This window comes from Micromesistius poutassou (assembly GCF_964030765.1).
Source record: "Micromesistius poutassou genome assembly, chromosome: 1".
Taxonomy (NCBI): Eukaryota; Metazoa; Chordata; class Actinopteri; order Gadiformes; family Gadidae; genus Micromesistius; species Micromesistius poutassou.
The window spans coordinates 297,751-310,763 of record NC_140271.1 but is presented as its reverse complement, the minus strand read 5'-3'; the positions used below and the strand labels follow the sequence as shown (position 1 = coordinate 310,763).

At 44.8% G+C, this 13,013-nt stretch overlaps 2 protein-coding genes across 4 annotated transcripts in view; both read left to right on the top strand.

Moving 5' to 3' along the window:
• The window catches only part of znf652 (zinc finger protein 652), a 19,984-nt gene extending 12,536 nt beyond the window's left edge, over positions 1–7,448 (top strand). For both annotated transcript variants that reach the window (XM_084464998.1, XM_084464997.1), the window contains exon 6: positions 3,790–7,448. In XM_084464998.1, the coding sequence (XP_084321124.1) occupies positions 3,790–4,511 (722 nt within the window). In that variant the 3' untranslated portion in view covers positions 4,512–7,448. The remainder of the gene's footprint in view (positions 1–3,789) is intronic.
• A 2,788-nt stretch (positions 7,449–10,236) lies between these two features.
• Positions 10,237–12,267, top strand: phospho1 (phosphoethanolamine/phosphocholine phosphatase 1). 2 transcript variants are annotated; one of them, XM_084488366.1, is made up of 3 exons: positions 10,237–10,322; positions 10,475–10,537; positions 10,972–12,267. In XM_084488366.1, the coding sequence occupies exon 3, from the start codon at positions 11,016–11,018 to the stop codon at positions 11,784–11,786; it is 771 nt and encodes a 256-aa protein (XP_084344492.1). In that variant the 5' UTR covers positions 10,237–10,322; positions 10,475–10,537; positions 10,972–11,015; the 3' UTR covers positions 11,787–12,267. The 2 variants fall into 2 exon arrangements, with proteins under 2 accessions (XP_084344492.1, XP_084344491.1); XM_084488365.1 differs by having other exon boundaries at positions 10,806–12,267.
• Positions 12,268–13,013: the final 746 nt, after the last annotated feature.

Below are 13,013 nucleotides of genomic sequence, written 5' to 3'. Positions count from 1 at the left end.
GTTTGTTACACAAACAACGGTTCCATATTTATATACAATATTTGAGTGTTTTTCATTGTCGTATCGACATTGGAGTATTTCTCAATGAAGAACAGTGGAAGGTCACATTAAGGCCCTGTCCACACAAACCCGGGTAAGCCCCCCCCAATGCAGCGTTGAATGGATGAATAGCTTACATAAGGGTACCCAGCACTTTTCAAACCACACTCAAGCTTATGGTTATTGTCCCCAGCACTTCTAAAAACAAACCGACGGCCACTGGACCCTACAATAACATGTAGGACAAACCTATAGTGTCATGTATAAACATAACTTGTTATTGTGCGTACAATAATAAGGCTTAGTAACAAAGCTCCAGCCATTGTGGCTCACAAAATACCTAACTCACAATTATTTTGATAAGAGGTCCTGACTCAATCGGGTGTCAGATACTTACCGCAATGATTCATGGGTAGCCTTTCATCAATGCTGCATGAATGTATTATGTTAGTTACTGAAAATACACATTAACATGAATAATAACATGAATACACATTAACATAACTGTTATTGAATGCATATTTGAAAAAGTATATGTTGGATTCATGTTAATGTGTATTTAAAAAAAAAAAAAAAAAATCGAAGAATAATTTTGCGACCCCCACTGCAGTACCTCTGCGACCCCACTTGGGGTCGTGACCCCAAGGTTGAAGACCCCTGCTCTCCACAGATCAGTGGTAAAAGCTGCATTTTCTCCCCTAATCTTGGTTTGGCTGAAATTCATATCATGGGGCCAAATTCATACAGGTGTAGCTCTCTACAGTTTATACCGTCAAGCCCTACCCTGCCACAGAAAGGTTCAGAGCCACTGCCCTGACAGTACAGTGTAACAGCATCAGTTATCATCAGGAGATCTTGAACAGGACAATTTGTGTATTCTAAAAAAGCAAAGAAACGGGAGGTCCACAAATCGCCCGGTGCAGTAGTAGGTTCCACTGAGAGCTGCCACGCCTCCTGTAATGAGAGGGGAGCAGAGAAATCACAGGGGAGCCTCGTATGGATGGAGGCTTATAATGAGTACCTAGACAGATGCTCCTGTTGCTATTTCCACGACTGCTAAACTCTGTGCGCAGTGCGAGGCAAGAGGCAAATGGCACACGCACGTCTCCAAATTCAAGTTCAGCAGTGGGTGGACACACTGCCTTCCATCGCCCCAGACAGTTCTATTTGTGTGGTATTCATAAGGTGCAATTACCCGTTCCTCTCTCAATTTAGAAGCCGGGACACACCCAGCTGTACCCTGTAATACACGGCCATGATCCCGGCCAAGCAGCACGCCTTTTGGCTATTTACTGAAACTAGACCTTTCAAACTGTATGGTCTTGTTAGCCCATAAAACATCTCCATAGGGCTGATGTTAACCGTCACCTTGCGATGTCCACTGTCCCTTTTTCGAAGAGGTTCATGCATGCAGCGCAGACACACACCCAGCTATTCACTGCCAACAACTGAAACTGAACCTTTTTTTTAACCTTGTAAAAGCACACAAAATATCTCCATTTGTTTGCCATGTTCACCGTCACCTTGCGATGTTCGCTGTTGGGAGTACTTTCACACATTCGACAAAGCCCAGGGAGGGGATATTTGGAGAGTTGGCCGGCAGCCTGGAAAACAAGGTCTGCGTGGGCTGCAGCTGACGTTCTGAACAGCTCCATAGAGAGAGGCGTTCCACTAGACTTCTGTTGTTCTCCTGCTCGTCTCCACTCTACGTAGTGTGAATCGCACACAGTTTCGTACAGTTTGGGTGGATTGACTGGGGGGGGGGGGGTCTCAATTCAAGAGAGTAACTCATTAGCTTTTTAGCTAGAGCCTGGCAAAAGAAACCGAAATAAGTTAACTTTCGGTCACGGTTTGTGTCACGATTTGCCAGGTGTTGCATAGCGTTGTAGCGTGGACCCCCCCCCCCCCCCCCCCCATGCCACAGTCGTAGCGCAACATGTGCCTCATATGGGTTTCATACGGCCAGATTAAAGAAATAGAATTTCCCATTTGTTTCTTGTATTTCTTCATCTTATGGCGTTATTGTGCTTTTGATGCTCAGGCCAGTGAAGAGAGACATGAAGGTGGGTTGAAGAAGAGGAGGAATGACGTGTAGGACTCTAACCTGGGTTATCTTTTTACATATGCTGTACCTTTCCCCACGGATGCTTGAAGCTTTAACTCCGTTACTCTCGTGTGGCCAGCTTTTGGTTCTTCAACTTTATTTTATTTTTTTATTTAACCTTTATTTATCCAGGTGAGTCCCATTGAGACCTTTAGCCTCTTTTTCAAGGGAGCCCTGACATACAAAGATAAAGATATTGCACAAAAAAACATGAAGCATAAAAACTGATCACTTTGACATTACACAAAAATACGACAAAACATAGAATCACAGCACGTAGACATTGCACAAGATTTGACGAAACACAAAAACAGAGCACAGAAAAGACAGGTTCAACAAAACATACTTAACACTGGGAAGATTAGATTACAAGAAACAGGTAAGACAGATAACACATAAAAAACACACTGAAACACACTGCAAGGTGTGTTTAGTGAAAGTATTTACAATTGTCAGATCTAAATTGTTTGAGTAATTTTGTAAAATGGTTAAGAGGAATTGCAACAGATAACTTAAAATCTTTTTGAAGGTGATTCCAGCACCAGGGAGCTGCATGACTAAAAGCTGTCTCAGCTAGCTCAGTCAGTGTTCTCGGAGTGTCTAAGAGTATAAGATTATCTGAACGCAAACTATAAGATGAGTGCATTTGGGATAAAAGATCAGAAAGATATGAAGGCAATTTGCCAATAATACCTTTTTATAAAAAATATGCCAATGGGTCCATCTGCGGAGTGAGAGAGAGCTAAAACCAGTCGACTCAGAGAGAGAGCAATGATGAGTGATTGTGTGATTTGGCATTTAAGATAACGCGTAGTGCACCATGTTGAACTGTATTGAGGACGTGTAGGGTTGTTGAGGCAGCATTCATGTATAAGATGTCGCCATAATCCAATACAGGAAGAAAGGTGGCATTTACCAGAGTCCTTCTAGCTTGAAGAGTAAAACATGCTTTGTTTCTAAAATAAAATCCAACCTTAATTTTCGGTTTCTGGGCCAGCTTCTCAATGTGAACTTTTAAAAGTGATCTTATCATCAATCCAAAAGCCTAGATATTTGTATACTGGGACTTTCTCTATACATTGGCCATCTAGGGTGGATATTGTTAGGGAAGTGGAGGTTGATCGTGATTAAGTGAACTGCATGACCTTGGTTTTTTTTGGCATTTAAAATCAATCTCAGTCTGGTAAAAGTACTCTGTAGTGAGTTAAAAGACTGCTGTAGCAATTGGTATGCTTGAGACAGGGTAGGGGCATCACAATATAAGACTGTGTCGTCTGCATACAGGTGGATCAGGTGGAACAACTTAACTTATATATTGTGTTGTGCTCAGCTTAATTAAAAAATACATTCTTGTAACTGCTTTGGTGTCAATTCTTAATGTAACTATTAATAATTTTACAATAATGCACCAGTCGAACGGGTTCCTCATACAATCCACAGCATTTAGTTTACCGAGTTAACTGTAAATCCAAGCAAAATTGACGCAACGAATCGAATCGGAAAAGCAGTCGAATCGGGAACCCTGTGATCAGAACGGAATAGATAAGGGAAATCAGTGGGGGATACACACACAGCACTCCTGTTTTCTTTGTTTGCATTTGTTTTATTTTTGTCTTTTTCGCTTGTCCTCTGTCCCCCCCCGGCAGGAGAGAAGCCTTTTATTTGCGAGATCTGCGGGAAGAGCTTCACCAGCCGGCCCAACATGAAGCGCCACCGCCGCACCCACACGGGCGAGAAGCCCTACCCTTGCGACGTGTGCGGCCAGCGCTTCCGCTTCTCCAACATGCTCAAGGCCCACAAGGAGAAGTGTTTCCGGGTCACCAGCCCCGTGGTCCTGCAGACCAGCCAGGGCCAGTCCCTGCCGCTCCGGATCTTCTCCAACCCCCACTCCGCCTCCGGCCCCAACCTGGGCCCCCTGGGGTCCCAGCCCTCGACCGCCACCGTCGCCGTCGCCGACCCCTCCTCCTCCTCCTCCTCCTCCTCCTCGACCTCCATGGTCTCCCTGAGCCCCTCGGACGGAGCTCTGGCTCCCCGGGCCCCCCCCGGGGGCGGCCACACCTTTTCCCACCTGCAGCTCCACGTCACACCCGCCAACCATCATCCGCACCCGGTCGCTGCCCATCAGCACCACCACCCAGGCACGCCTCAGCACACACTTCCACCGCCGCCGCCCCCGCCGCCCTCTCAACAACAACAGCACCACCACCAGCACCACCAGCACCACGTGGCGGTGCCCCCCACCTCCCACCTCCCACCTCCCCCAGCGCTCTTCAAGAGTGAGCCCCTCAACCACTGTGGCCTGGAGGACAGCGGTTACCTACACCACATGCCCCCCCCAGACAAAGGCCCGAGTGCACCACACCACTGAGCTCTGTTCTCAGAACACCCTTTCCCCCCCCCCTGTTCCTCCTGGCACCCAGACCTCCCATCTGCTCTACTGGGCAAGGGGTCAGAACTGATAAGGACAGGACATGCCATATACGTACACAACTGTGTGTGTGTGTGTGTGTGTGTGTGTGTGTGTGTGTGTGTGTGTGTGTGTGTGTGTGTGTGTGTGTGTGTGTGTGTGTGTGTGTGTGTGTGTGTGTGTGTGTGTGTGTGTGTACAAGCCTTGGACTGATTAACTCGCAGTGCACGCGTTAGTCAAGCGGTGTTCACTGAGAAACTAGGATCCACTGACAGATTTACAATCTTGTTTTTGTTTTCCTCCTATCCCTTCAGATCATGTTGGTGGTGCACAGTGATGTTGGCGGAGAATGTTTTCTATGTCTGTTGCTCTTTCATCATGTTTAACATGCGTTTCTGTGAAATTTCAGAAAAAAGTATTAACCTGGTTTAGTGGACCCACCTCTGGTCCACACACAACCGTTCATCTCTTGATGTCAAGTTGGTTGATGATTGCACACTGGCCTGGGCTTTTATTTTTTATTTTTTTTTATTTCTTTTGAGTGCAAGCTAGCTCCCTTGGGCCCGGTTACGTATGATGAATGTTTGACTTTCTTCACCCATCCCTCTCTGGTGCTTCACACATCACAAGGTCAAACCACAGTTGACCTTGTAGGTCACAGTGGGATGTTTTGGAGAGGTTTTCTAAGAAGCTTGGATGTAGAGAAGGTCTGATAATGGCTGATTGGCTTATGATGGTAAAATGGTGCTTTCCATTCCAGTGCTACGTGTATTGTGGTTAGGTTTCCATTCGGACTGACGGTTTAATATGTGATTTGTGACGGGACACTCGAGTCTGACACAGTGTAGTGAAACAAACAAAGGTTGGGCTTTGCTTTAACAACTTAGAATCATAGAAAGAAACACTCTGTATGGCCGGTGATCTTTTTATGTAATTAGTTTGATCCATTTAACCTCTGATTTTTAGTACTGTTGATCAACTAATATTTTTTGAAAACAGTTGACTGTCGACATACTACCACTGTGAAGGGCCTGGCATTTGACCCCACCATGATTTCTCTGCGCCCTCCGTTTCTCTCCTCCTTTCTTTATTTTTCTCTTCTCGTCTCCGTTACTTCCTTGCCACTGTCAGAATAATACGGGTCCGTTTCATACAATTCACGACACATGGACTTTGCATCTCTTAATTTGCCGTGCTTAAAAGTCACAAATACATTTTTCCCCATTTCACGTTTTCTGATAATCTGAATTTAATTTTCTGGTGGATTTTTTTTCTTTTCTATTTTTCCCCAGATTATTCTGTCTTCTCTTTTGACAGAACCACATACATACTTGGATGCACATAGCCAAAGCGGCTGGTCTTACCACAGTGAATGTTTTTTACTTGGAGTAATAGCAGTTTTAAATAGATAGTTTCTGTGTTTAGTTCGAAAGGATGTTCCTTTGGAAAACCTTGAAGGGTAGAGGTATCCTTTCTGTATTCTCAAAACACACCTCCATGTATAGACAAGCACTGTTGCATCAAATGAGAAATTATGTTTTAAATCTGATGTTTTCTTTGACTGTGCGAATGTTCAAAGGGGAGGGGAAGGGCAGAGCATATGGACAGAGTAATTGTGTTGCTTTATTGATGAAACTTTTCAACCTCTCGCCCTGTGCCGCACTGTTATTTGATAAGTACTTAAAAAAAGGCTGTTGAGCCTTGGCCCTCTTGTTTGTCCTGTCTGTGTGCACGTGTCGTGCTATTGGTTCTGTCTGGATGTAATCTGTGGCTCCCATACCAAAAGCTGCTTTTCCAGTACTTTTATATTCACCAAGGCCGGCGATGTATAGCAGTACATTTAGGTCTAGCACAGTGATTCTGTTTCGTCTTATTTAGCGATTCAACGGAACAACGGTAGTCTGCATTACCTTCCAAGAGACCCACAACTATCCTGCCACGTCTAGGGGGTCACCCTCCTCCCCCCAATTGTACTGTTTTTGCTTTATTGTTCAGTATGGATTTTATTATTTTTTTTAAATGCTTCAGTTGTGTTTCCTCTGCACTTTACTTATGTGTGGGCTATAGGCACCAGGGAGGGAGAGAGCGAGAGAGACAATGCATTGCGGATATGAGAAAGATTGTCTATAGGAGCGGGTGAATGAGTGTAAGATTGTGTATAGGAATGGGTGGATGAGAGTAACATTGTGTCTGTATAGAAGCGGGTTCATGAGAGTGAGAGTGTGTATAGGAGCGGGTGGATGAGAGTGAGCTTATGTCTGTATAGGAGCAGGTGATTCGGTGGCTGGATGTTAAGTCAGGGAAGAGGAGGAGAGTCTGAGTGGTGGTGTGGAAGCGACCATAGCACACAATGACTTATTTACTCATTATTTCAAGTTCCTTCTTGTCCTTGTTTTGTTGTAATTTCACAATGAAATTATCTGATATGGACCACACCCACTCTTCTAAAAGTGTAATACACATTTTTCCCAGTTAGGTTATTATCACACAAGCTCTTCTGAACATCATCTGAAATGCATTATTTTTTATTTCAGTTCTCCTGGTCTGTTCTTTCAGTGTGCTGTGTGATTCTCCTCCTCTTCTTTTTCATATAGAATGCACTTTCTACTAAACTTCTTGACTAGTTAAAAAAAATAATAACATTGTATATTCTTCAAAGATGTTTTTAAAAAAATCAATATACATTTTTCCCTTTGTATTTTTAACCACTTAATGTAGCATTGCGTATTTTATTATTGTATCTGGTACAAAATGTGCAGCTTTAAAATGTCCTGGTTTGTCTTTTTGTATGTTTCCGGAGGTTGAGAATAAGTGGAAATGTTGGGCCTTTTTTGATAATGTTCATGTAACTGACTGCTAACTTTGAAAAGTAAAACAAGTAGCCATGATAAGCACTCATTTATGTATTGTTGTATCATTAAATATGCTCCAGTAGGTTTGCCGTGAACTATAACATAAAAATAGGGCTACGGTAGAAGATACACAAAATGTTGGCTGAAGATAGGCAAGAAAATTGGGAGTTTTGCATGTTTTGCTAAATGTCTCCCAAACATGCATATATTGCAAATGCATTTTAACAAAATGCATAAAGTTAACAAAAAGTTAACGAAGTTCTTCTGCTCTCAGCTGTTCCGTAGTGTTAAGCCACCTGATGTTTGTGTTGCATTGTGTGGCCGTTGTGGTCTTTTTGGGCCACCATCCCTTCCTGCCCCTCATTTGTTACTTTTCGACTGAACAACAACTTATTTTGGATTTTGTAACACGTAGTCCATGGCACAGAATGGGCCTAAACCTTTATTGGAGAGCAACCGTGAACTGTATACTGTCGCGGCAAAAATATGCTGCTATACCCCACTTCGTGATAATTAATTCATTCGTTTTTCCTCTGTTGACAACAAAGGACATCCATTGCGTGTGCTCATGAAATACATAATGAAATGCAAAAATGTTCATAAAGCCGTCCAAACACTTACAAATATTCAAATATCTGTCAAAAAGCAGACGTCTAATCAGTAGCCCTTCAGTATATGCAAAGTGGGCGAATGTAATTTATTCTCCTCGTCTCGATGTTACATTTTATAATTCAGCACACTCGCTGCGAATGGATCCTGGACCGTTTGACACCGTAGGTCTGGAGCGGCTGTTATCTAGCAGGGGTTTGGAGAGAGCCGAGGCGTCGGTCGGTGGATGAGTGAACGTGTGACTCACCGCCAGTGACTGAGTGAGTGAGTGGGCCGCAGGTACAGGCGGGCTCTCTTCATCGGGGTAGAGAGATGGTAGGTCGGTACATCTGTACATTGCCATTTGGCTTCTATCATCAAACGTCATCAAACCTACCCGGCGAGGGGCCGGAGGAGGAGTCGCAGATGTCTGAACCCGCCGATAAGGGGAGGTGGGCCTATTCGCAGACCCGGCGCCAGACAGATTTGTGGACGGGCCTTGATTGCTTTGAGGGGGGGCACCGTTATTAATAGCTCATCGTATACAGGGGCGTCGCTAAAAGTTTGAACACAGCAGAAGTGTAAAGTCCGATTTAATCTGGGAAATGTTTAAACTGTTGTATAAGCCATTTTAACCTAGTTTGAGAAGGAAAGCCAATCTTCTCATGTCTAACGCACGTCAACAAAGCGCAGGGTTGCAGGCTAAACGCAGCGAAGTTTATGGACCACTAAGTCCTTGTCCACACTAACCCGGGTACATATAAAAACCCACATTCGCAATGAAAACGATCTCCGTCCACACTTTCGTTTTCATATCGTTTACGGAATGTTCTGCATCCACGCTCCACTGAAATGATTTTGATAAACAGTTGTGGTAACGCGACTCCCGCCACGCCTCTCTGTTTAGATTACAGGCGCGCGATCAGCTGATAGTTGCAGTTGATCAGCTGGCTTATCATTTTCACTCACAAGCAAAAATATGGCTCAAACCAAAAGCACAAAAGCGAAAGTTTTTTTTTCTACAGCTACTACTACTACTACTACTAGGCCTACTACTTCTACTACTACTCCTACTACTACTACCATTACTACTACTACTACTACTACTACCATTACTACTACTACTACTACAGCTAGTACCACTCCTACTATTACTAGGCCTACTATATTCCAGCTTTGACAGTATTACAGTTCAGCTTCCAGCTTTTATAACAATGTATTTCAGCACTTTGCTTCTTCAGGTAATGCAATTCAGCGTCAGTCCGTTTACGATTTCAGCTTCCAGGTTTTTCAGCAGTGCACTGCAATACATTTGACCTTTCCGATTCTTCAGTTCAATTAATTTTACATTTCTGCATTTTTAGCAATGCTTTGCGCTTTTCATTCAGCTGTCACTTTATTTGTTTCCAACCATTTACATTTTTTTGAATGGTGTGCTTGTTTACATTGTTTACTCCATTTCTCGACTTTTGAACTCAGTTCAAATCCCTTCACTTGATTTAAGCCATTTAACGTTTCTTTATGTCTTAATCTATGTGGCTTTATTAAAACACATTTTCAACCTCACTTTGTACTACAGCACTCACCGCATTTTCTGCAGGAAATGCATTTTCTTGTATTGACTGATTTTGATTTTAAGAAGCATATCTAACTCCCTCATCTTACCCACAGAAAACAGATAATTGTTCAAAGGTTGTGCAATTAAGAGAAGATAAGAGATTGAAGTTGATGGTTTCTATGTTCAGTGTCTGATTTCTGTCAAACCATAACGCAACTCATCCACACTCAACTATCAATCTTTGCATTGGCTCTACAACCCTCAGCTGAATTTAACTGAAATATGGTTATGGTTCTTAGCAGATGCCTTTATCCAAAGCGACATGCAAAAAGATCTGACGGCAAACCCCACCACCTTAACTAACACATTTTCTGCGGGAAACCCTGTGTCGACTTGCCAAACTGGATGTGAACCCTAAATGTTGTAGCCTATCCTGAATGTTACAATAGGACAAGAATCGAATTCCTAGATCAATGGTCAATTATCTAGTCAGTCATGCCATCTCGCTTGGCGTTTTATTGGCGAGGAAATTCACAAGTGACCCCGCACCCATGGAAGACGCTTCCAGATGAATGGCTTTCATCTGTAGTTGGGGAGGGTTCAAAGGATTCCTTCAACTGCCGTCTACGTCACACGCGTGTCTGTGTTTTCTGACTGCACATAAAGGCACACCAGAAGAGCGCTGTTCGCAGATCGAGAAAGAGAACGAGCTCGCACGCGATTGTCGCGATATTGGGACGAGGACGACGTTTGGACAATATCGAGAATCCTATGGTGCGTCTTTTTTATCGCTTATACATCTTTCGTTGACTTTTTTTCGTTTTAGCAGGAAAACACTTTATTACCAATTGCACTGTCTAATATGCAATTGCTCGCGTTGTTTAATAGTCAGTGATTTTGACATTTTAAATTGAATCTTTTTTCAGCTGAAGCCAGTGGACTCGGACTCTAGGCCAACGAAATCTACTTGAACAAACCTGTTTTAAAGGGTAGGCTACTAAAGCGCTTGTCATTTTAATGTCTTGATTGGTTTCTCATGACATTTGAGCTATATGTCAAAATAACCGGTCACGTGCATGCTAATAATCACTGATTAATATCGTATTGGGGATCTGCTTTCTGAATATTTGGGATATCCCATTTCCTCTCACTTGCTAGCCTGAGCTTGGATTGTTTACTGGTGGTTCCCTTCTTGGAAATCATCTCATGTGGTTTCTGTTCCTCCGGTTTTTTCTCCTCCCTGTGGTGCGCTGGCAGAGCCCTCCCCATACCCTGCCCCCTTGTGGGATGTTCCACATACAGAGGGACGGGACACTACTAGTGTTTCTGTGCCCCTCAGCAGCAGTCAGCGCTGCGGTGGCGTCCTAGGCGATCATGGGCGACTCTGTCTTCAACTGCTGTTATGTTCCAAACCCCCCCCCAGGCGACGAGGAGCCCACGCGCCTCCGACACACCGCGACACGCAACATGGCCGCCTCCAACCTGCCCCAGATCTCCCCCGACAAGCGCTTCCTCATCTTCTTTGACTTTGACGAGACCATCGTGGACGAGACCAGCGACGACATGGTGGTGCAGGCGGCGCCCGGTCAGGTGCTCCCCGACTGGCTGAAAGACACCTACCAGCCGGGCCACTACAACCAGTACATGCAGCGCGTGCTGGCCTACCTGGCGGAGCAAGGCGTGACGGAGAGCCAGATCCGGGCGGTGATGGAGAAGCTCCCCGCCACGCCGGGCATGCTCACCCTGCTCCAGTTCCTGCGCACGCGTCCCCCGCAGGACCTGGAGGTGGTGCTGTTGTCCGACGCCAACACCTTCTTCGTGGAGGCGTGGCTCCGGCGCACGGGGGCCCGGCCGCTCTTCCACCGGATCTTCACCAACCCGGCGACCTTCAACAAGGACGGCCGGCTGGTCCTGCGGCCCTTCCACTCGCACGACTGCCAGCGCTGCCCCGAGAACATGTGCAAGCAGGCCGTTCTCCGGGAGTACGTGACGCGCCGGGCGAAGGAGCGCGGGCGTCCCTACGAGAGGGTGTTCTACGTGGGGGACGGCGCCAACGACTTCTGCCCGGCGACGGTCCTCGGGCCCCGGGACGTGGCGTTCCCGCGGCGGGATTTCCCCATGCACCGGTTGATCACGGAGACGCACGAGGCCATGCCCGGGGTGTTCAGGGCGGTCACGGTGCCCTGGGCCGGGGCGGAGGAGGTGGTGCAGCAGCTGAGGAAGATCATGGCGGAGTAGAGGAAGAAGGGGAGGGGGGGGAAGGCATTGCCCAAACACACATTTTAGGACGTGTCTTTTTTTAAAGGGGTTAACAGACCTCTGAAGAATAAGTCCCGCCACCGAGGCGCCAGGTTCCTTCGGTTGTGGCGATACTAGTTTAACGTGTCACGCAATGTTGGGGTGGGGCAGCTCAACGGACGCGTTCCTCTGTATGTTTAATGCATAACTCTGCAGGCTGCAATAACAATTGCCATCCGTGCTAGAAGACGCCTATATGGTCGTAAAGTAGTTTGCCCCATGGTCACATTCTAGAACTGGTTTAACTCAAATTATTCCACCGGTATCTTTCGTCGTTTCTATATCAGATGCAGACATGGCGAGTGGTGTTGCAGCTTTGATTAACAGTGTTGAGTTTCTGTTAAAAAACCCATTTGAGAGGTTAAAATTGGAAGAGAAGTTAGCCATCAAACAGGACAAGGGGATTTATAGACCACGAGTGTGAATGATGTGAAGCATATATATATATATATATATATGTATATGTGTGTGTGTGTGTGTGTGTATATATATATATATATATATATGTATATATACGTGTGTGTATATATATATATGTAATATGTATATATATGTATATGTATATGTATATATATATATATATATGTATGTATATATGTATATAATACAATATTATATATGTTTATAATATGTAGGCTACATATTAAAAAAACACATAATTGTGGGTGTGGTCATACAGGTTTTTGGATTTTCGGTGCCGTTAAAGTAGCATTAATAATAATTTACTACTTTAACGGCACCGACAATCCAAAGACACAGTCGAAGCTAGATGGAAAAAGTGTATAGTTCAAAACGTGATGGAGCTTTTACTTCTTCGCCACCTACAGAGTTTGCTATGTACAATCATTCAAAAAACCCATGTTATTGCCCATAGACATTTTACCGGGGGAACCGGAGCCTCGGAGGCGGGACTTATTCTTCAGAGGTCTATGTACAACGCACACAAATGCAGACCACAGAGCACACTCAGAAAACACACACAGAACACAAAAGCATACGGCACACACACACGCAGAAGACACACTCACAGAACACACACACAGAGAGAATACATGCACACAGACCACACTCACACTGAACACACACTCAGACCGCACACAGACCAAACAAACATCCCATCATGTAAAATTAACTCAACTTTACAGCTGGGAAACCCATTGGAAATGG